This window comes from Mustelus asterias, chromosome 18 (assembly GCF_964213995.1).
Source record: "Mustelus asterias chromosome 18, sMusAst1.hap1.1, whole genome shotgun sequence".
Lineage (NCBI taxonomy): Eukaryota > Metazoa > Chordata > Chondrichthyes > Carcharhiniformes > Triakidae > Mustelus > Mustelus asterias.
The window spans coordinates 64,295,453-64,320,274 of NC_135818.1; the positions used below are offsets into that span (position 1 = coordinate 64,295,453).

General features: G+C 43.7%; 1 protein-coding gene across 1 annotated transcript in view; it reads right to left on the reverse strand.

Annotated features, from left to right (window-relative positions):
- fancm (FA complementation group M) overlaps positions 1–24,822 on the reverse strand; it is a 118,014-nt gene that overhangs the window by 41,489 nt on the left and 51,703 nt on the right. Inside the window, exons 8-13 of the mRNA XM_078234159.1 lie at positions 23,773–23,871; positions 22,637–22,827; positions 20,599–20,805; positions 19,414–19,657; positions 13,214–13,368; positions 8,250–8,402 (exon numbers count right to left, since the gene is read on the reverse strand). Of these exons, the coding sequence (XP_078090285.1) occupies positions 8,250–8,402; positions 13,214–13,368; positions 19,414–19,657; positions 20,599–20,805; positions 22,637–22,827; positions 23,773–23,871 (1,049 nt within the window). The remainder of the gene's footprint in view (positions 1–8,249; positions 8,403–13,213; positions 13,369–19,413; positions 19,658–20,598; positions 20,806–22,636; positions 22,828–23,772; positions 23,872–24,822) is intronic.

The window sequence follows — 24,822 nt, forward strand, 5'->3', positions numbered from 1 at the left end:
GAGAGAGACGGGGGGGGGGAGAGAGACGGGGGGGGGGAGAGAGACGGGGGGGGGAGAGAGACGGGGGGGGGAGAGAGACGGGGGGGGGAGAGAGACGGGGGGGGGAGAGAGACGGGGGGGGGAGAGAGACGGGGGGGGGAGAGAGACGGGGGGGGGGAGAGAGACGGGGGGGGGAGAGAGACGGGGGGGGGGAGAGAGACGGGGGGGGGAGAGAGACGGGGGGGGAGAGAGAGACGGGGGGGGGAGAGAGACGGGGGGGGGAGAGAGAGACGGGGGGGGGAGAGAGAGACGGGGGGGGGAGAGAGAGACGGGGGGGGGAGAGAGAGACGGGGGGGGGAGAGAGAGACGGGGGGGGAGAGAGAGACGGGGGGGGGGAGAGAGAGACGGGGGGGGGAGAGAGAGACGGGGGGGGGAGAGAGAGACGGGGGGGGAGAGAGAGACGGGGGGGGGAGAGAGAGACGGGGGGGGGAGAGAGAGACGGGGGGGGAGAGAGAGACGGGGGGGGAAGAGAGACGGGGGGGGGAGAGAGAGACGGGGGGGGAGAGAGAGACGGGGGGGGGAGAGAGACGGGGGGGGGAGAGAGACGGGGGGGGAGAGAGACGGGGGGGGAGAGAGACGGGGGGGGAGAGAGAGACGGGGGGGGGAGAGAGACGGGGGGGGAGAGAGACGGGGGGGGAGAGAGACGGGGGGGGGAGAGAGACGGGGGGGGAGAGAGACGGGGGGGGGAGAGAGACGGGGGGGGGAGAGAGACGGGGGGGGGAGAGAGACGGGGGGGGGAGAGAGACGGGGGGGGGAGAGAGACGGGGGGGGGAGAGAGACGGGGAAGGGGGGAGAGAGACGGGGGGGGGAGAGAGACGGGGGGGGGAGAGAGACGGGGGGGGGAGAGAGACGGGGGGGGGAGAGAGACGGGGGGGGGAGAGAGACGGGGGGGGGAGAGAGACGGGGGGGGGAGAGAGACGGGGGGGGGAGAGAGACGGGGGGGGGAGAGAGACGGGGGGGGGAGAGAGACGGGGGGGGGAGAGAGACGGGGGGGGGAGAGAGACGGGGGGGGGAGAGAGACGGGGGGGGGAGAGAGACGGGGGGGGGAGAGAGACGGGGGGGGGAGAGAGACGGGGGGGGGAGAGAGACGGGGGGGGGGAGAGAGACGGGGGGGGGAGAGAGACGGGGGGGGGAGAGAGACGGGGGGGGGAGAGAGACGGGGGGGGGGAGAGAGACGGGGGGGGGGAGAGAGACGGGGGGGGGAGAGAGACGGGGGGGGGGAGAGAGACGGGGGGGGGAGAGAGACGGGGGGGGGAGAGAGACGGGGGGGGGGAGAGAGACGGGGGGGGGAGAGAGACGGGGGGGGGGAGAGAGACGGGGGGGGGGAGAGAGACGGGGGGGGGAGAGAGACGGGGGGGGGGAGAGAGACGGGGGGGGGGAGAGAGACGGGGGGGGGAGAGAGACGGGGGGGGGAGAGAGACGGGGGGGGGAGAGAGACGGGGGGGGGGAGAGAGACGGGGGGGGGAGAGAGACGGGGGGGGGAGAGAGACGGGGGGGGGAGAGAGACGGGGGGGGGAGAGAGACGGGGGGGGAGAGAGACGGGGGGGGGAGAGAGACGGGGGGGGGAGAGAGACGGGGGGGGGAGAGAGACGGGGGGGGAGAGAGACGGGGGGGGAGAGAGACGGGGGGGGAGAGAGACGGGGGGGGAGAGAGACGGGGGGGGGAGAGAGACGGGGGGGGGAGAGAGACGGGGGGGGGAGAGAGACGGGGGGGGAGAGAGACGGGGGGGGAGAGAGACGGGGGGGGAGAGAGACGGGGGGGGAGAGAGACGGGGGGGGAGAGAGACGGGGGGGGAGAGAGACGGGGGGGGAGAGAGACGGGGGGGGAGAGAGACGGGGGGGGAGAGAGACGGGGGGGGAGAGAGACGGGGGGGGAGAGAGACGGGGGGGGAGAGAGACGGGGGGGGAGAGAGACGGGGGGGGAGAGAGACGGGGGGGGAGAGAGACGGGGGGGGAGAGAGATGGGGGGGGAGAGAGATGGGGGGGAGAGAGATGGGGGGGGAGAGAGATGGGGGGGGAGAGAGATGGGGGGGGAGAGAGATGGGGGGGGAGAGAGATGGGGGGGGAGAGAGATGGGGGGGGAGAGAGATGGGGGGGGAGAGAGATGGGGGAGAGAGATGGGGGGGGAGAGAGATGGGGGGGGAGAGATGGGGGGGAGAGAGATGGGGGGGGAGAGAGATGGGGGGGGAGAGAGATGGGGGGGGAGAGAGATGGGGGGGGAGAGAGATGGGGGGGGAGAGAGATGGGGGGGGAGAGAGATGGGGGGGAGAGAGATGGGGGGGGAGAGAGATGGGGGGGGGGAGAGAGATGGGGGGGGAGAGAGATGGGGGGGGAGAGAGATGGGGGGGGAGAGAGATGGGGGGGGAGAGAGATGGGGGGGGAGAGAGATGGGGGGGGAGAGAGATGGGGGGGAGAGATGGGGGGGAGAGAGATGGGGGGGGAGAGAGATGGGGGGGGAGAGAGATGGGGGGGGAGAGAGATGGGGGGGGGAGAGAGATGGGGGGGGAGAGAGATGGGGGGGGGAGAGAAGGGGGGGGAGAGAGATGGGGGGGGAGAGAGATGGGGGGGGAGAGAGATGGGGGGGGGGAGAGAGATGGGGGGGGGAGAGAGATGGGGGGGGGAGAGAGATGGGGGGGGAGAGAGATGGGGGGGGGAGAGAGATGGGGGGGGAGAGAGATGGGGGGGGGAGAGAGATGGGGGGGGGAGAGAGATGGGGGGGGAGAGAGATGGGGGGGGGAGAGAGATGGGGGGGGGAGAGAGATGGGGGGGAGAGGAGGGGGGGAGAGAGATGGGGGGGAGAGAGAGATGGGGGGAGAGAGAGATGGGGGGAGAGAGAGATGGGGGGGAGAGAGATGGACTCATATGCAAATGGTCAATTATTCTCCTTATAATAAATAGTTTGCAAGGTTAAGGCATGATAGAGCAGCTCAGTCAAGTGGTACATATCTCTTGTGGCGTGTAGGAAGTCATGACTGCAGCCTCTGTCCTGGACAAACACATCTGCAGCAAGTGAAAGGACTGCAGAAGCTTTAGCGCTGAGTTTCAGAACTCAACCAACAGCTGAAGTCAATGTGGTGCCTCTGCAAGGCAGAGAACTAATGGATAGCACTTTTAGGGAGATGTTCGCGCTGCAGGTGGATCGGGAATGGGTGATTTCCAGGCAGGCAAAAAACAAACAAGCAGGTAATGCAGGAGTCCCAAGTTGATTTCACTTGCCAACTGGTTTTCCATTTTGGATTATGGTGAGGGCAATGGTTCCTCAAGACTGCAGCGAGAGCCAAGTCCGTGGCGCCATGGGTGGCTCAGTTGCACAGGAGGGGAGAAAGAAGAGAGAAAGAGCAACAGAGGTAGGAGATTTGTTCAGGGACCAGAGGTGTTTCTGCTGCTTCAGGATGTGAAGGATGTCACAGAGCAACTGCATAACTTTATTCTGGGGAAGGTAAACAGCCAGAGGTTCTGATCCACATTAGTACCAATTATAAAGGTAGGAAGCGTCCTGAAAGCAAATTTTAGGGAGTAAGAAAGATATTGAAAAGCAGAACTTCAAAAGCAGTGACCTCGGGATTACTCCTAGTGCTAGTGAGCATAGGAATAGGAGGACTGAAAGATTGAACACGGGGTTGGAGAGTCGATATAGAAGGAAGGGCATCAGATTTCTGAGACATTGGGAGTAAGCAGATGACAATGCGAGGCCAAGTGTAAGGCTACAGCAGATGAGTCTGACAAAACCAAGTGCTTGGTGCAAAGAACAGCTTGCCTGAAAGCTAGATATTGGGTGGGGAGGAGTGGAGGGGTGTAGCGAATCCACCTAAAATCAGAGGACGGATTTTTCAGATGCTGGGTTTATCCTCCCTGCCACCTGCTGAGTACTTCTAATCACAGTAGCTCAGCAGCCATTTAATGCCTACCTCCAATTAATTGGAACAGGGAGCAGTCAAACAGTAGTAATGAGTCAAGAGCCACGTTAATTGGCTTAATCACTCTCAGGGCAGCCATTCCTAGTTTCAACACCTTCACTTAGTGTGCTGTACAGAGGGCAGGCTAACCAAGTGTTGCAGCTCACATAGACACCTCCAATATTCTTTAATGCTAGAAAACTCAACCCTATATTGTATAGATGCTAAATCAATTTTAGGCAAGCAGCTACCTGCAGTTGCTCGCTTTCTTTTAAGTTTTATTCACTTGCAAGCTTTATCAGTGGTTAGCACTGCTGCCTCAGCGTCAGGGACCTGGGTTCAATTCTGGCCTTGGGTGACTGTGTGGAATTTGCACAGTCTTCCCCGTGTCTGCTTGGGTTTCCTCCGGGTGTTCCGGTTTCCTCCCACAGTCCAAAGATGTGCAGGTTAGGGGGTATTAGCAATGGTAAATGTGTGGGGTTATGGGGATAAGGCGGGGAGAAGGCCTGGGTAAGATACTGTGTCAGAGAGTCAGTGCAGACTCGATGAACCAAATGGCCTCCTTCTGCAGTTAGGGATTCTATTTGAAAATACATTAATCTTCGTTTGCAGCAGCCTTGACGTAAATGGTCAGAAAACTGAAAAAGGAAATTAAGTGGTCATCCGCAGGTCTAATTCTTGTATTTATGTTGTTCCAGTTTCTATAGTTACCAAGAGAAACACCAAAGCCCAAGTGGTATTTTTAATATCTTTAACAATGGTTTTATTTACATTCATGAAATCAGGGCAGCAAGTCTGCATCACAAAAATATCCAACCCCGTCAGCAGTGTTTAATTTTCATGATGCAGAGATCATAAAACCAATGAACTAGAAGAACTATGAAAATCCTGAAACATACTATACTCAATCTAATTTACAAACTCATTTTCATCTTTAAAGTACTAGCATCCATTTGACAACTAAGACAATTTAAAGCTAGTGATTTCTTTTAAAAATGACTATCACATAAAATTAAGTACTGAATTTCACTGTGCAACTGAAACCAATTTTTAAACTTGCAGTTCACCATCAATGCAACTCTTTGTTTTATCCTCAAATGACATTTTTGCATTCAATAAAGGAAACAAGAGAGAAATTTGGTTCACGTTGATAGCTGCTTGTATTTTTCTCCTTTTAAATGATTGTTGTCCTCAAGCTAAGATACTGGGGAATGGAACATTTTCCATTTCCAACACCTAAATCTGAATTAACCATTATCATCCAAGCCATGCTGTGTTACAATGTGCCCCAACCTCAAATCCAGAAGAACAGCTCCCTCCCGCCTGAGTTCTGTTGATCACACCAGTTGTTCATAGAGAGTGGGCTTACAGCACAAAACTGATGTGTACAATGGAAAATAATACATACTGGGGGTCAGAAGATGCCAATAACCAGGACCTGAATAATACCTAAATGTCTTTCACTTATTATCCTTATCGCTAGGTATTGGATGAGATTCAGTTCTACCAGTCTGGGTTAGATTCAATCTCAGGTCCAGCTAACCAATTTCCTTAATTACCAAAATTATATTTACTGGTTAATCTGATAATTACAACAAACACAATGTATTTTTTAACAATCATAGAAGATACGAGGCGTAGAGCAGATACAATCATGGCTGATCTTGGACTTCAACTCCACTTACCTGCTTGCTCCCAATATCCTCTGATTCCCTAAGTGATCAAAAATCTGCCTATGATGGAGCATCCACAACCCTCTGGGATAGAGAATTCACAACCATTTGTTTAAAAATTGGCAAGTTATGTTGCAGCTTTATGGAACCTTAGTTAGGCCACACTTGGAATATAGTGTTCAATTCTGGTTGCCATACTACCAGAAGGATAGATTTACCAGGATGTTGCCTGGTATGGAGGGCATTAGCTATGAGGAGAGATTGGAGAAACTTGGTTTGTTTTCACTGGAGTGATGGAGGTTGAGGGGAGACCTGATAGAAGTCTACAAGATTATGAGAGGCATGGACAGAGTGGATAGTCAGAACCTTTTTCCCATGGTGGAAGAGTCAATTACTAGGGGGCATAGGTTTATGGTGCGAGGGGCAAGGTTTAAAGGAGATGTACGAGGCAGATTTTTTACACAGAGAGTAGTAGGTGCCTGGAACTTATTGCCAGGGGAGGTAGTGAAAGCGGATACAGTAGTGACTTTTAAGGGGCGCCTTGACAAGTGCATGAATAGGATGGGAATAGAGAGATATGGTCCCCGGAAGGGTAGAGGGTTTTAGTTAAGTCGGGCAGCATGGTCGATGCAGGCTTGGAGGGCCGAAGGGCCTGTTCCTGTGCTGTAATTTCCTTTGTTCTTTGAGTGAAGAAATTTCTCCTCCTCTCAGTGTTAAATGATTGCCCCCTTATCCTGAAACTGTGTCGCCAGTTTTAAGATTCCCCAACTAGGGAAAACAAGCTCAGTGTCTACCTTATTGAGCCCCCTTCAGAATCTTGATTGTTTCAATGAAATCACCTTTAATTCTTCTAAACACGAGAATTTAGTCAATCTCTCATCATAGGAAATCCTCACATCCCAGGGATCAATCCAGTGAACCTTTGTTGTGCTGCTTCCAATGTAAGCATTTCCTTCCTTAAAATTGGAGACCAAAATTGCTCACAGTATTGCAGGTATAGTCTTACCAAATTGTTTCTCCAACTGTAGCAAGGCATCCTTTATCCCTGCATTCCAACTCTCTTGTAATAATGGTCAACATAGAAAATAAGAGTAGGCCATTTGGCCCTTCAAGCCTTCTCCACCATTCAATATATCATGGCTGATCCTCCATCTCAACTCCCGTGCTCTCCTCAAACCCCTTGACACTTTTAGAATTTAGAAACGTATCTATTTCTTTCTTAAATATATTCAGTGATTTGGCCTCTACAGTTTTCTGTGGTAGAGAATTCTACAAATTCACCACCTTGCAAGGTGAAGAAATTTCCCTCCTCGTCTCAGTCCTAAATGGCCTGGCCCATGCCCTGAGACTGTGAGCCCTTGTTCTAGACCCCACCCCCAGCCAGAGGAAACAATAACCCCGCATCCAGTCTGTCCAACCCTATCAGAATTGAATACATTTCGATTAGATCCCCTCTTCTAAATTTCTGTGAATACCGGCCCAGTTGACCCAATCTCTCCTCATACGACAATCCTGTCATCCCAGGAACCAACCTGGTGAACCGTTCCTGCACTCCCTCTGTGGCAAGTATATCCATTCTCAGACAAGGAGACCAAAACTGCACACAACATACCAGGATGGTCTCACCAAGTCCCTGCACAGCTGCAGTAAGACATCCTTGCTCCTGTGCTCATTGTCTTGCTAACATGCCATTTGCCTTCCTAACTGAATGCTGTTCCTGCATGCTGACTTAAATGTTCCATGAATAAGCACACCCATGTCTCTCTGAACATCAACATTTAGAAGTTTCACACCTTTTTAAAAAAATCTGTTTTTCTATTCTTACGACTAAAATGAATAAGCCCACAACTTCCCACATTATGTTCCATCTGTTATCCTGTTGCCCACTCACTTAACCTGTCTATATCTCCTTGCAGTCTCACCAAGGCTTCGACTTCCACCTAGCTTTGTTTCATCAGCAAACCTGGATACATTGCTCTCTAATTTATCAATATGGATTGTGAATAGCTGAAGCCCCAATATTGATCCTTGTGGCACTCCACTAGTCAAAGCCTGCAACCTTGAAAATGTTCCATTTATTCCTACTCTCAGCTTCCTGTACTTGAACCAATCCTCTATTCATGCTAATACACAACCCCAACTCCATGAGCCCTTATCTCGTGTTTTGACCTTCTGTGTGGCACCTTATTGAACTGAGAAAACCTTGGAAAATCATGGCCAGCGTTCACATCAAACCTGCTAACAAACAACTGTACAACGACATTTTTTTGACTATAATGCACATCTTTTTGTTAATCATACAAAATGCAGATTTGAGTTATATTCAATTGGTTGGAGGAAGAAATAGTGTGACAGAAAAGGGAGGATTTTTCCATCAAGTGTATGTTGCAGTTAGTCAAGAATGCATTGCTGCTGACATGGGAGTGCACTAACCATGAAGTGAGATCTAGAAGGGACTCAAAAAGGAAAGAAATTGGGAGATAAGGCAATGACATATTCTAACAAAATATGCAATTTAGAATTTTGCTGGAAGCAAATTTACCAGTGCACTTTATAATTGTTAGTGCAGTTTGTTAAGTAGTTATTTTTAAGTGTTCAGCCGATAACTTAAAAAAATACTTTTGACAGATTATTTCACTGACCTCTTCTTGTCTCATCAAATCGATCATGTCCATAATGTTTATGAAGTGCCGGCAGCGATCAGAATGGTCAACAAAATGGGTAGGAAATGGACGATTTTGCCAAAGGCTCCATTCAGACAGAGAAAGCTCATGGATTGCACCACTCTCATGTTCCTGTAACATACAAATAGAAATGACTACCAAATTAGATTTTTCATTTATCTACTTAAATATTTCATTTATTTATTTATATAGCCCAGTTTTCTTCCTGCACTAAGGATTAATGGAAGTTAAAGATTTACACTACAACAAATTTTGGTGGTGGTAGAAACTGACTTCAAAATTTGCAGGAAGTTTCTTTTTTTTAGGAATAGTATTCTATTGCTGCGATAAGTTACAGTGCCTTCAATGAAGGGAAGTATTATAGGGCGGCACGGTAGCACAGTGGTTAGCACTGCTGCTTCACAGCTCCAGGGTCCCGGGTTCGATTCCCGCCTCGGGTCACTGTCTGTGTGGAGTTTGCACATTCTCCTCGTGTCTGCGTGGGTTTCCTCCGGGTGCTCCGGTTTCCTCCCACAGTCCAAAGATGTGCGGGTTAGGTTGATTGGCCAGGTTAAAAATTGCCCCTTAGAGTCCTGGGATGCGTAGGTTAGAGGGATTAGCAGGTAAATATGTGGGGGTAGGGCCTGGGTGGGATTGTGGTCGGTGCAGACTCGATGGGCCGAATGGCCTCCTTCTGCACTGTAGGGTTTCTATGATTTCTATGACATCACTGATAGATAAGACACAGACTGAATGCCAAGCCAAAAGGAGATGATATATGGAGATGTGAAAAAATATTTAATCAAAAAGGTGTGTTTTATCGAGCATCTTCAAGATGTGGAGGTAGTTGATGAAGCAAAGGAGTTGAGGGAATGCCTTTAAAAACATGGGGTCTAGGTGGCTGAAGGTGCACCACCAATTTGGGAGTGGGGAATCAGGTGGATTGGCTATGCTAAATTGCCCATGCTAAACTGCCCCTTAGGTGTCCAACAATATGTAGGTTAGGTTAGGTGGATTAGCCATGCTAAATGCACAGGGTTACAGGGATAAGGCCTAAGTTGCTCTTTCAGAGAGTTGGTGCAGACTCGATGGTCCGAATGGCCTCCTTATGCATTGGAGGCTTTCTCTGGAATTCACAAGCAGCCAGAATGTAGGGTTTGGAAGGTTGTAGAACTAAAGCAGGCTATGGAGATGGGGATGGGTAAGGCCATGAATGGATTTAAGGCTGAGGATGAAAATTTTAAATTGCTGGGGAAGTAAGAGCCTTAAGGAGAGCATTAGAATTAGAGTGCCTGGAAATGGATGAGAGTTTCAGCAGATGGGCTGAAGTAGAGGTAGAGGTGTGTAACTTTTCAGAGGTGCAAGTAGAAATTCTTTATGATAAGAAGGATATGGAATAAGAAGCTAGGTTCAGAATCCGATAATGGGTAACAAGGAGTCTGCTTTAGCATAGTGGACATTGAGAGGGATGGAATTGGAAGTAAAGGTATAGAATTTCTGAAGGGAGTTAAAAAATGATGGCTTGAGAAATAAAGCTGGCTGTCCATCTTGTTAATAGGGTAATGCCATAAATTACAACATATAAATGATTAAGAAATGGAGACCAGGGGTAGATTGTTGGATAACTCCAGAGATAATGGTGTACATGTCAGATATGGTTGGAAATATTCTAGCTACCATCAGATAAATACAAGTGGAACCAAGCAGATAAAGTCCCAATGAGCTGCACAATGGAGGCGATTTAGAGAATGGTGAAAGGATGCAGAAAGATGATGAGGGATAATGCATTATGGTTATACATAGAGGATTATTAGGAAAAGAAAACAAGCATTAAATACAATATTCAAACTAAGTGCAATAAGCTATGCAGAAATGATAGTTTTTAGATGTTTTCACAAACAGAATTTTGCTATCATTCTTCAGTGATGCAAGAAAATAATTTACAGTCTATATCCCTTTGAGAAATTTGCACCAACATTACCATCATTTTGGTCAACCCCTTTCCATTTGGAAAAGCACCACGTTGCCAATGGGACCTCTCATGCAGCCAGTGCACATCAACAAATCATGGGCAATGTGCAGGTGTAGCAGCAGTAAATAAGGAGGGTTCTAAAATTCACCCTTCTATAATGAATCATTCTGAATTCAATCATTAGTTTGTTTAGAAGCAAAACCTACAACTCTCATTTCTGTACTGATCCTGTAATGTGGGGTTTTTTATATTTATTGAGGGGGGGGCGATCCTGTATGAGCTTTGAAGTGAATTTCTCCTAATATCCTGTTCCTAAAATGTATGCTCTGTAACTTCATCTCTTTATTGATCCTGCTATATGATCTATCACATTGACAGGGATAATCCTGTGAGTGAGCACTGGGTCAAAGCTCACCTATTATCCTTTTGAATCCAGGAATGAGCATTTATCCTTAATGGAATGCATCCCGCAATGTACCCCTTGTGTTGTGTAGGTTGTGGGGTGCTAGGGCTGTACGATTTTTATCCATCTTCTTGTCTTATAATTATTGCATTAATAGTGGTGGTGTTTTTCACCCGATATCCTTTATTCTAATTATGGTTAAAATGAATAGTGCCACTGCAGGACGGTGGGCAAGTGATTTAACATGGAGGTAGTGGGTGTGGCCTTACAAGTCCTCACAGCCGGTGAGGTAAACCCCCCTCTATCTCATTGAACACACCTACCTCTGGGGATGAGGTGGCTTCTGCATTAAAGGTGCTTCAATCCGCCAAGGTGTCAGGCCTGATGGTTTTAGGTGTGAATTTTACAAGAAATTTAAAGACTTGTTAACAGATTCTTTAATTGGTACGTACAATCATTCGTTTGAAACAGGTCTGTTACCAGTCACTTTGTGAAGGGAATATTTCCTTAATCCCAAATCCAGGCAAGAATTCAAAGCAGCCTACTTCTTATAGGCCTATTTCTTTGTTAAGTGGTGACTTGACGTTGTTGGCTAAGATTCTGGCAATGTGCCTGTAGAAAAGCTGCAACTACTGGTCCTAAGAGGGGGGTTAGGTATGCCAAATATTAAAATGTACCAGTTAGCCTCCCACCTTAGATTAATATGAGAATGGGTTAGAGGAGACATCGAGAGACCCTTCTTCCATATGGCTTGATACTGAAGCTGGTCAGGCAGAGAATATATTTTTCCAAAAACCACCACTTCGTCAGTCATGACTACTCAGAATAATGGAAGGATCAACTGCAAGTTAAAAGCTTTGCATTTGGTAGTACAAATGTAACTGCTACCATTTACATTCAGCATATGGATTCTGTTCTGACTGGAGTTTGGTAACAAAACAAAACTCTAGGACACTAGAAATTCACAGGGCAATTTCTGATTTTATAAGGTAAAAAGGTGCAATAACCTGACTAAGAAGAATAGCATTATGGTTCAGACTTATTGAAGAGAAAACACTGATTCTAGGCATCTTATCAAATTCCAGTGGTGAACTCATAACCCTCTGACTAAGGGACAAAAATGCTACCAAGCCAAACTGGCTCCGAAAATGAAATGTGTTCCATGGAAGAATCTAAGGTTGTCCTAAACATTAAAAAGTCAAAGCAGAGGAATGTTTTTAAGACCATTTCAGTTCATCCAAAATGAAGCTACCCCACTTTCTTTCCCACAATCACAACAGCAATACGTCTCTTAAATGGTCTTCTATCACTTTGCAACTGACCAAAGGGCTAAGACATAATATCGCAAAATCGTACAGTGCAGAGGAGGCCCTTCGGCCCATTGAGTCTGCACCGACGCTTGAAAGGCCCTGACCTGCCCACCTAATCCCACTTGTTATGGCGTGCCAAGTACTCATCCAGGTACTTTTTAAAAAGGATGTGAGGCATCCCGCCTCCACCACCCTCCCAGGCAGTGCATTCCAGACAGTCAGCCCACTCTGAGTAAAAATGTTTTTCCTCAAATCCCCCTGAACCTCCCACCCCTAATAATCTGTTGAGAAAAAAAACTGCCATAGACAGTGGCAGAGAAAAAAAATGGTATTGCTACCAGAACTGACCACTATAAATTAAACTGAATTAGTAAAAGGAATATTGAAATTAAAAACTTTCATTTGTATAATGCTTTTCATGATCACCAGAGCTTCACATGCAATGAAGCACTTTTGAAGTGTACAATAGACACGATTGTAATGTAGGAAATGTGGCAGCCAATTTGCACACAGCAAACTCTCTCAAATGGCAATAAATGACCAGATATAAAGTTTAAAGTTTATTTATTAGTCACAAGGCAGGCTTACATTAACACTGCAATGAAGTTACTGTGAAATTCCCCTAGTCGCCACACTCTGGCGCCTGTTCGGGTCAATGCACCTAACCAGCACTTCTTTCAGACTGTGGGAGGAAACCGGAGCACCTGGAGGAAACTCACGCAGACACGGGGAGAACGTGCAGACTCCACACAGTGACCCAAGCCGGGAATTGAACCCGGGTCCCTTGTGCTGAGAGGTAGCAGTGCTAACCACTGTGCCACAATGCCACCCAGATATGTTTTTGCAGTGATGATTTGGGATAAATAATGGACTGGACACATGGATAACGCCCCTCAACTTCTTCAGAACAATACCATGGCATGTTTCATACCAACCTAAGCAAGCAAATGGGTCTTGGTTTGATATCATATCTGCAATTTGGCACCTACTGCAGTGCAGCACTCCCTCAGTACTGAAACATCAACCTTGATTTCTTGATTGTTGAATAAAGCAAAGGAACTGTTGGTGCATATGGACAGTAAAGACTTAAGTGTGTCTTTCAAAAAGAAACCTTATACAGAACCGATTGGTGTCATCTGACTAAAGAGAAAAGTACTATGGTGCAAACTTGCTAAAGGGATGATACTGATTCATCCCCCAACATCATCGCAGTCTTTGTGAATTGAGGCTGATTGAATGAAGAATTTTGGTAACTTACCACAGCTTTTGGTTCATCCTTTACAGACTCAAATGAAAGTGGCACTAATTTTGGTGTCCCTAAATCATCATTTTTCAATCGAAATTTTCTATCCCAAACTTCAAATTCTTCTGGAGTCAACAAGCCATCTTCCTTGGACTTGGTCTGTTTAATCACTGTAAAACAAAATCAGAGAATATACCTACACAATAGCTAATGATTTCCTAGATAGAAACATAGAAGATAAGAGGAGGCCATTTGGCCCCTTGCGCCTGCTCCACCATTCATCATGATCATGGCTGATCGTCTAATTTAATAGCCTAATCCTGCTTTCTCCCCATAACCTTTGATCCCATTCACCCCAATTGCTATATCTAGCCGCCTCTTGAATACATTCAATGTTTTGGCATCAACTACTTCCTGTGGTAATGAATTCCACATTTAAAAAAATACATTTTATGGTCATTTCAAATATTTATTTTTAATGCTTTGGTTTTCCTAAAAAAAATGTACAGCAACTTGCATTCATATACTGCCTTTCATATAATAAAAGATCCCAACGAGCATTATAAAACAAAATATGACACCAAGCAAAATAAGGAGATATTGGATCAGATGCTAAATGTTTGATCAAAAAGGTGGGTTTAAGGAGCATCTTAAAGAGGGAAAGCATGGTAGAGAGATGTACGGAGGATATTCCGGAGTTTATAACCTAGGCAAAAGAACACATGGTCACCATGATGGAGGGATTATAATCAGGGAAGCTCAAGAGGTCAGAATTAGAAAAGCAGAGACATCAGAGGGTCATGGGACTGGAGGGACAGAGATACTTCTTAAAAACTTCCACGGTCGATGTGGCAGAATAACGTATTTTCTTAGCAGATTCTCCCCAATCAGCTCAAACTTTAGGAAGGGCAGTAACTTGAAAAGTTATCAAGGAAGTCACCTTGTCCTCTAAAACAAAATACTGCGGACAGTGGAGATGCAAGACAAACAAAGTGCTGGAAAAACTCAGCCGATCTGGCAACGTCTGTGGAGAGAGAAAGTTAACTGGAGTTCCAAATAACAGTCATAATAGACTTGAAATGTTGACTCTTTCTTGTTCCACAGATTCTGCCAGATTCACTGAGCTTTTCCAATGCTTTCTGTTTTAATTTAACCGTATCCTCTTCTCCCTCCTCTCCGACAATTTGAGAATCTAATGCATTAAATATTTCATACATTGTTATTTATTCAGCCTTTAAAATATTATTATATCAAGCGAAATATTGGATTCATCATAAGAACCGAGAGCAGACATTGTGCTGGGTAGATAGAATTTTCGATGTCTACAATGATGCATGATTCTAACGCAATATCTTTGCACGCCACAACTTGGAGCTCTGCATTTCCAGTTTCATTTTGCTTAAACGCTTAAAAATGTAGTTGTGGGTCAGCTTTACTCAATTCTCCTGAATCAAAGTGAGTTCAAATCTCACTCCAGTGCTAAGAGGGTTCTGTATTGCTAAAGGCTCAGTCCTTCGGGGCAGGCATGGTTAATATGTAAATAAAAAAGCCAATTGTACTACTCAAAGAAGAGAAGGACATTCCCCCAACCTTCCAGACAATCTTCCTTTGACAACCGCCTACAAAAACAGATTAAATGATCATTTCACTCAATTATTGTGGGCTCTTATGGACTACAAAACGGATGCTGCTTTTAGCAACACAAGTGACTAAAATTTATTGTCTGTGTAACACTTGAGGCATCTTTTAGGAGACATGGTAAGGCTCTAAGTATAAGTTCCCTTTTCAGGAGTTATACCTGATAATCAGTAATGCTTTGTTAGGAAAATAAAGGTAGTTTTAAGGGATTTACATTTGTATGGGTAAACATTAGAAATAAGATAAGCGTGTTAAATTTAATATGTCTGCACCTGATAGGTTAAAACCTATAGTTAGGTTCATGCTGGACAAAGGTGTTTGTATGTGTGGGATTGGTTAAGTTCCAACTGGGTTTCTTTTGTGCTTAGAGAAGGCTAAGGTGTGAAAATAAATAAGTTGGCCAACAGAAGGATAAAGTCATCCTTAGCAACATTCTTACCTTCCTTTGTCTTTACTTTTAACTGGAAGCCAAAGCAGTTGGAGCCAGATCACTGAGGAGTGAACTGCTCTCAACTCTGCCAAGAGAAGCTGGACAGGACAAGGGAATTGCAACGATGAAAGTTTCCCAAGGAACAAGCTACAGACCAGATAATCAGGGAATTTCTGGAGAAGTCTGAAAATAAACAGAACAGAGGAAACTGGGAACAAGAACAGATCACTGTTCATTGAAGTCACAGAGAGTTGAAAAGGCATTGGATCGTGAGAGGCCAAAAAGGTATCTGTAGTAGTGCTAAAGTTTACAAGATATTACTTGAAATAATCGAGTAAATCGGTGGCTGGATCTCAGAGTTTGTGTAGAAGTCTTTGAGATAATGAAATCCTGAAAAGGGTTGGTGTAAAGTCTTGGGCTGGATACGCTGGTAAAGTGGAGCGGAAACTCTGTTCACAAGAATCTTTGGGAAAATAGAGTATGGATTTTGGAATGCAAGGCATTATGGGAAAACTAATATTGAAAGACAAGATTTTAAAGTGTGTTTTGTGGGGAGCGGAGCTTGAAATCTCTCAAATGACAATCACCTTGGGGGGGGGGGGATCCTCACATTAACTTGGATTCTGAGTGGAATGTGTGCGCATGTCCACAGCCAATCTGTGCGCTTCAAAAAAGGACTTAGTGTGTTATGAGTCCATTGTAGTTGCAAATGTACTTTGTCATTTGTGTTAATTGTAAAACCTGTGTGTATTTGCTAAGCTAAGAGGAAAGTGAAGGAGTATTATATAATAACACAAATTTTCTCATGTTTAATACATTTTTTTCTTGTTGTTAAAACTAATTAGAGGTTCTGTGACTCTGTCCCTCCACGCTTGATATAAACAAGTAAAACGTTACGGTCTTTTGAGCCAGGATTCCATTCAAAATCTACCCGTCCAGTTATATCAACTGGGATTGTAACAGCTTACTTACTGCAACTGACACAGGCAAGTCCTACCGACTACAGAATTCCAATAAATTCAACTATAGGTAACAGATTATTTAATCTCCATGCATTCAAGGTTAGATATCCAGATTATTGTAAGAGATGAACATGACCATTTCCAAATACATCTGAAGCATTTAATACATAAAATCAATGAACTGCATAGGTTTTCTTCAAATTCACTCTATCTGTATTGAAGTAAAAGTTGACTATTGATATTTTTGGGGACAAAAATTTAAAAACCTGCACTGGATGAGAATTGAAAATACAGACAGAAAATGCTGGATACCATCAGGTCAGGCAGTGTAGAAAACGTGATGAATTTTCAAAACAACTTTCTTATTGATGCTGCCTGACCTTCCAAATGCTTTCAGCAGTGTCCAGGAGACAGACAATCTTACGATCCCAAGGATATTGTGACAATGATACATTGCAGGCTTTGGTCAAGCTTAGAATTTTTTTTTAAATTGTAATATTGCATGATCTTCTTTGAACTATAGTTTGTTTCCCAAGCAACTAAAACGGAGAGTAAAATAATTGAGAATAATCCATTCTCTGTAGCGTTTCACTCTAATTCTCACGTGAAAAATCACAATTTTCTCTCAGTGGCAAAAAAAAATGTAACTTGTTCTTCAACAATGAACAGAACCAACCTGCAAGCTGACCTTGACTGAAAGTAAGTTCACAAAAATACCAAATAGATTTTTGTACACAATTATGGAGCTGCAAGCCTTAATCTGCTGTAGTAGAACAGACCAAGGACAGTTCAATGTGTTTATTCAAGGAAAATTATAATAAAACCGGGTTCATGTTACAAAGAAAACGTAAGCAGGTTTTTCAATGGAGAAAAATGAAAGCAAGTCACAAGTAAAGTTGGGGTTAGCAGAAAAAACACAAACATGAGCCCACATGCCCCACGATAATCATTTATTTTCACCTCATCCAGGTGGCACTTCACATTCACAAAGTTTCGAGTTTAGACAGTCTTCAATAGTATGTGTGAAAGAGAAGGCTGGGGGAAGATCAGCCATGATCTTATTGAATGGCGGGGCAGGCTCGAGGGGCTAGATGGCCTACTCCTGCTCCAATTTCTTATGTTCTAAGAGAACAATGGAAAAGCAAAAAAAAAAAATCACCCGACTATAGATTTGATGGCCTGCTAATTCTATTCAATTATAGGCGGATAGTAACTGTAGAGAATGTTGACTACGCAGACATCAATCAAGTGCAGGATGAAGTAGACAGTCTGCTCCATGCAATCAGTTATCCACAAACGGAAAAACTGCAGGACCGACAGCTCAACCACAAGATCAAGTCAAAGGGTAAAAAACAATTAAAGCAAAGCTTTATATCAAATAACTACAACAAATAGACTTTAAGAAACTCCATGTCAAAATTTGATTCACAACTTCTGCCCATGTTGTCGCCTCCAATTCATATTTGGTCAACTATTTATGACGATGGTACCAGCTCCAAAGGGTTACAATAATCAGGTAAGACTAAACAAGCTGGGTCTCTCTTCTATAGAAGTTTCTCTTTTAGATGTTTCCACTTGTGTGGAGCGTCTAAAACACAAATATAAAGTAGTCACCGCTAAATAAGGAAGTCAGAGAAAATCTCCTTACCCAGAGGATGTTTGGAATGGGAAACTCACTAGTGGTGAGTGATTGATGTAAATAGATAACTAGATGAATACATGAGGGAGAAATGTAGAAAAGAATAGGTTATGCTGATAGGGTTCGATGAAGTCAGGAGGGGTGGTATGGTTGGTGGGCTGAAGGTTCATATAACCATAACACCAGCATACACCTTGCTTAAAATGGAAATCTAAACAAAACTGGCATCAATAAAAGTGAAATTTTGAGTCCTTTCTACTGTTATAAAAAGTTCAATGGTGTCTTTTCACAAAGGAAACCTACCATTCTTATCTCATCTGGCCTATGTGATTCCAACCTCCGCACCACTATGGTTGACTCATGGCTACCCTCTGAAATTGCTAACAAGCCACTCAGTTTATCAAACTAATGCAGAAGAAGATTGCCCACTGTCATATTTTAAAGTAAGAAGTTTAACAACACCAGGTTAAAGTCCAACAGGTTTATTTGGTAGCAAAAGCCACACAAGCTTTCGGAGCCTTAAGCCCCTTCTTCAGGTGAGTGGGAATTCTGTTCACAAACAGGGCATATAAAGACACAAACTCATATATTAATTAATATATCTCATATTTTAAAGCAACCCAAGCAGCAATAAATGCCTGCCTTGTCAGTGATGCTCACCTTCTGAGAAATATGCCTCCAATGTCATTGTCATCCAAATCGGATGGGCATTTTCCCAAGAATGTGAGAATTGTTGGTAAGGCCAGCATTAATTGCCCATCCCTTGGTGTCCTTGAAAAGGCGGCAGTGAGCTGCCTTCTGCAACCTCTGTAGCTGGCACTGAGTAAATCATACTGGTGTGGTATCAGTCGGACAGAGATGCTTCAAGGCTGCCATGCTCACCTAGCAAATTTAAAGGGGAATTTGAAAACTATTAACATTCATATTATGAACTGGAAAGGTGTGGCACGGATGGCTGCGCTACATTAATAAGAAGAAGAAGCTGATGAGAGGAAGCTGCGAGAGTGACAAAGAAAAAAAAAACTGTCTCGTACAAGAATCCCAAAAACAAGAATCCCAAGAACAAGAATCCCAAGAACAAGAATCCCAAGAACAAGAATTGCTGGATTTTGGAGCACTCGTTCAAGCTGTGTGCTTCAAGAAGCTACCAAGCTGTCCAATTACAGGAACAAATTCTGCGGTGATAATTAAAGATTTTTGGGATGTTATTGTACACTATAATGTTGCACATAACAAGCTGCATTCTCTACCCCTTTAATTCATTAGTTTTAGCTGAGTGAGTTAGAAACTTACAAAATCAATTCTAAACTGCTCAAAATCAAAATTAAATGTTAAAGACCACAACTTGGATCTCTCTCTCACAAAATCCAGGCAATCATTCAAAAAGTTTCCTAAATGAATATGGAACTTCTGCTGAGAACATAAAAGAAAAATCAAAGCTAACCTCCCATTCTTTTAATCCTGAATTTGTTAATCTATTCTAGATTAGTTAAACTGTTCACAAAGTAGAGAAGGAAAGAAAGAACCAGCTAAAATTCCAACATACCTGGAGTTCTGCGGTATGTGAACGACTCTGGAAGTACAATACTTGATTTTCTTCTTTGCTTGGAGTTATTTGACACATTGCTCGATTCATACTCGCCAGTAGTTACGTGCATTTTATGCGCAACTGGATTCAAACCATTAGGAATCATGCGTGGACTATTAGTGTAAAGATGAAAGGACTTGTTGCCATTTCCTAGAATGGTTTTGTAAATGTTCCGTTTGGAACACTGACTCTGGTTGTAGTTCTACAAACAAATATAAATGTCTTTTAACTGAAAGTATCTTTATACATAATTAAGCATCATTATTTGTTCTCCCATCGTATTGCTCTAAGAAACCTCTTCTGTAACTGTTTCTCTACTTCCCTTTCATGTTGCAGTTGTTTTCAACTCCCTGTTCTGCTGTTTCTTTCCATCTCGCAACACAAACAGATCATTTTTTCAAAGATGCAACTCTGTAGAAAACCTTCAAAACGTTTTTGCATAGACAGGTATTCCATTCTAGATAAACTTATCTCCATCAATCAATTTACAGTTTATGGCAAATCTTTCAGGCAACTATGTAGGTTAATTAGGAAATCAGTAAAACAAATCCACTGCAACATTTGGCTACATTACTTCAGAAAAGTTTGCCAGTCCAATCCTCTTTAATAGATACAATCAAATAACAAGACCAAATTATGTAGCTTTTTGGATTACTTCAATTCTCCCTTTCGCATCTCGTCCCCCAACTAAATCATAGAATAGTATGCACACAAAAAGAAGCATTAATGTTCCTCTACACCTTAAGATAAATTTTCTTACAAAATTTTAATGTACATTTGAGCTCCCGCTCTATTTGTGAATCTTTGCCCTTGCTCTAGACATTTGAGAGACAGGTTACGTAGACTGCTTAGACTCTTAAATGCTGAACTGATTGAAAATGGTTGAGTCCAATAGAAAAAATGCTGGAAAATCTCAGCAGGTCTGGCAGCATCGCTAAAGAGAGAAAAGAGCTGACGTTGTGAGTCCAGATGTATGGTTGAGTTTCAGAGTAGATGGACCACTAATGTAAGGTCAGCGAAGCACAACCCTGATGATTAATTCTAATTGATGCACACAAAACAAATTTTTGCAATAGCCACAAACAAAATTTCACCATCAACATTAGTTTCCCCTAATCATGCAAAGTAATTTTTTCGACTCACCCGTTCTTCCCGTCCTTCTGCAAGGAGGACCACAATCCTGCCCTGACGTTTCCGGCCCGTTCGACCCATTCTTTGTACTAAGCGAATGGGGCTCTTTTGGGCATCAAAACAAATAATGAGGTCAACTTCACCAATATCTAATCCTTCTTCACCAACACATGTACAAACCAATGTGTTATAACCACCTTCACGAAAGCGTTTCACAACCTGACAATAGAAAAAGTAGAAACAGGGAATCTTTAAAGCAATGCTGTATATCATTACAAAGTTAAAATGTTGTCTTCAGAAAATCAACAGCAAACCAACTTATCCTAAAATCTCACTTTGACCTGACCAGAAATATATCAAAATTATAAGTGTCCTGATAACTTTCATTTTTACCAATATTTTGATTTCAGCTACTGATTGCGTAAGGATTATCGTAGAAGAATCATTGAATCCCTACAGCGCAGAAGGAGGCCACTTGGCCCATCAAGTCTGTACTGACCCCAATCCCACGCAGGCCCTATCCCCTTAACCCCAAGTATTTACCCTGCCAATCCCCTGACACTAAGAGGCAATTTGGCAACCTAACCTGCACGTCTTTGGACTGTGGGAGGGAACCGGAGCACCCAGAGGAAACCCACGCAGACACAGGGAGAACGTGCAGACCCCACATTACATCCTGACTTGCCAACAGCACATTTTTGCACAAAAAGATTTTGCATCACCTCTGCTAAAGATTTTACACAAAGTATGAATAAATTGAAATGAAACTAGAATTGCCATCTTCTGGAACAAGGACATCAATCAGAAAACTGTCACTTGGGAAAATATAAATAAAATATACTAGTCAGTCTCCTGTGGTAATGCACATGCGTAGTTGTTAGGCGATTAGAGGGTGGTGGTTATTTGGACATAATTAAGACTCCATTTTAAAGTCATTTTCTATTTCCATTATAAATTAATATTAAAAATAGTTTTATTGTGGAAACGATGTAAATTTGTCATACTGAAATTACGTTCTTCTGCCTGTGGAAGCAATGGCAGTGAAATTAATGGCAGGCAACCAAACTGAACAAGGGCTTGGTCTGCATTGCCCAGTTTGTTCAGTACCAAACTAGAGCCATGATAATAGAATCATGCAAGTTTTTTTGAGACATCACGTGGACTATTATGTACAATTCAGGGCACACACCCCTATTCTACCATCAGCAGACACAGAAGGACACTAGGACAATTCACAGTCTATGCTTATTGAGCTGCAAAGATGGACTGTGTGCTTTTTATTTGGATTTGATGGAGATGTGAAAGCTTTTAAAGTAAAGTTTAAAGTTCATTTATTAGTCAAGTAGGCTTACATTCACACTGCAATGAAGTTACTGTGAAAATCTCCTAGTCACCTGTTCGGGTACGCTGAGGGAGAATTTAGCTTGGCCAACTCACCTAACCTGCACGTCTTTGGACTGTGGGAGGAAACCGGAGCACCCGGAGGAAACACACGCAGACACAGGGAGAATGAGCAAACTCTACACAGGCAGTAATCCAAGCCCAGAATTGAACCCGGATCTCTGGCGCTGTGAGGCAGCAGACCTAGCCACTGTGCCACCGTGGCGGCTTAGACGATCAGATTCAGGTATTAAGTAATAGAAAAGGATTCAATAATGTATAAATAAATTGATTGGAACCAGGGCCACCCATTCGAATTGGTAAAACAGAAAGTGAAGCTGGACGTTGAGAAGATTTATTTTTCCTCAGACTGTGATCAATGCGTAGACTAGATCCTAGAGATCATAGTGAGTAAATCACAACAATACCTTTATATACCTTTAATTGGATGGGTGCAGCTCATCTGGATTGAAACTGTCTGACTGATTGCCAACCACTATCCTAATTTGGACCTCTTTCTAATCGCTTCATTTTTACTGAGTCTTGGAATTTCCTACCAACTATCACCTAATTTCTCTTTCTCATTTTTACTATACTGACAGTTTTACAATGCATTAGTTGCTTACTTGCATCACTAAATAATTTTCTTTGAATACTTCATTCAGATTACCTCAAGTTGTTCCTTCTGTGTAAACCCCTTTGTGTTCTTTCCTGAAGAGTGCCCGACAAACGTCATGACTCGCACAAGAGGGTTATGTTTGCTGAGCATTTCAGCAATCTCCTGGACACTGTCCCGAAACGAGGAGAAGATCATAACACGGGTATTCACGCCACCAATCTTTCCTCCAGAAGTAGTTGGATCTGAAAATTAAATCGTAGATAATTAGGTCAACAGCCAATGAAGAAACACAAGGAATCAGAGAATTGATTCCAGTTGGCCACTCCTGACACACGAGGAGGGAATTCTGGTTGGAAAACTGAGGATTCAATTACTTTGTCCATTCACATTGAATCAAAATCAGGGATTGCAGACTCCCATTTCCACATCAGCGCTCTGAGCACGTGCTCCACATCAGTAAATCACATAATATTATCAACTAGTTCCCTTTTAATCAACTAATTCCCTTTCAGCTTTGGAGGACATCAATATGGTATTAAAATATGCTTTGAACAAATAATGTAATCTGCAAAACTACTGCCTAACAATTAATATCTGCAAGTATACTATATCATCTGACCTTCAGAGCCACTCCACCATCTACAAAGTTCAGTTTAGGAATTTGAGGAAATGCCTATCATTTAATTGGATGGGTGCAGCTCATCTGGATTGAAACTGATTGCTGTCTCCCTCCAAGCCACGCACTATCCTAATTTGGACCTCTTTCTAATCACTTCATGTTTACTGAGTCTTGGAATTTGCTACCAACTATCATCATGAGAGCAATATCACCAAAATCAACTACAGTACTTTAGGGGTAAACTGATCACTATTTACAACTAGGGGTGGCAATAAATACAGTCTTGTCAGTAGCACCCAAATCCCAAAATTAACTAACATGAACAATGTCCACCATTTGGTATTTCTGAATTCTATATGTAAACAAAATAAATTGATGCTTGTATACCTTAACTACATTGCAGCACTGAGCAATGATTATTAATTATGAGGTTGTCCTACAGAAGATAAAATATCACTGGACATTTCAACAATATTATTTGGAAGCCTTTTAAAATGAACTTATTGTAGTAAGAATATGTTGTACACAAGTTCTTGGCTCTACTTGACAAGCCATAGGTGCATCTTACCTCCAGATTCTGCCCAAGACTTGAAGTGGCCCACTACAACTTCTTCAAGCTTTTGCAGTTTGGGGTGACTGTAGATAAATTGTTTTTGGTTTTCAGATCCTGAAGAAAATATTTTATGAAAGCATTTTGCTGATGCAATAAATACTGGCAAGGCGCATAGGTAGAAGGTTGCAATATACAAAAGCACAAAAATATTCACAGTGAGGAATAACTAAGTTATGTCACAAATAAAGAAAATCTTCATAGTTTAGTAGAATAACAACAAATTAAAGTATTCCTTATGAATAGAAATGGTGACCCTCTACTGGGTTCCTTATTATATATTCTATATACACTATAGGTGAAGAGATACATAAAACCTATTTAATGTTCATATAGTTATGGTGGACAATATAATACATTAGGATCAGATGAAGTCAGTACTACAATGCATAAAGCTACGTGAATCAATTCTCATGTTTCTAGTTGGGACTTGCAAAAAACAACTTGAAAACATATTTTTGTGAGAATTAAGTGTTGAATTACATTCCCACTGCAGCACCAAGCTGTTTCAGGAATGATTTAGGCAGCTAATAAATGTGTAGATTCACTAGTCTTTGGAACAACATTGTGAGTGTAGGTCACTAAGTACACCACTTAGGATATATTGAAAAACACTGCTCCAATACATCACAGTAGCTGTAACTATAGAGCAACCAGATGGTTCAAGGCACCCTTCCAATTTTCTGGAAAATCTGTAAGTCAGTCCATAACGTGTTGCTTTTGTTCTTTCTACTTGTGTAGAATGGCTACCAGCTTTCAGGACATGGTGAATTCAGGTATTTTCATTTCACTTGACGTTGCATTTTATAAACTGAATATTTAACACTTTCTGGCCAGGTTGATCCTATAATCTTCAAAATGTAACTGCAGCTCCACTGAAATTAATGTGTACAATAGAAAAATCTTTGATAAGCAGCCAATCTATCTGGAATCACTGTTATTGTTTTAAGTTCTTACCACTTCCAGTTCTTTCACTGTGCATATTCCTAGGCCAAATAAATTCAACGT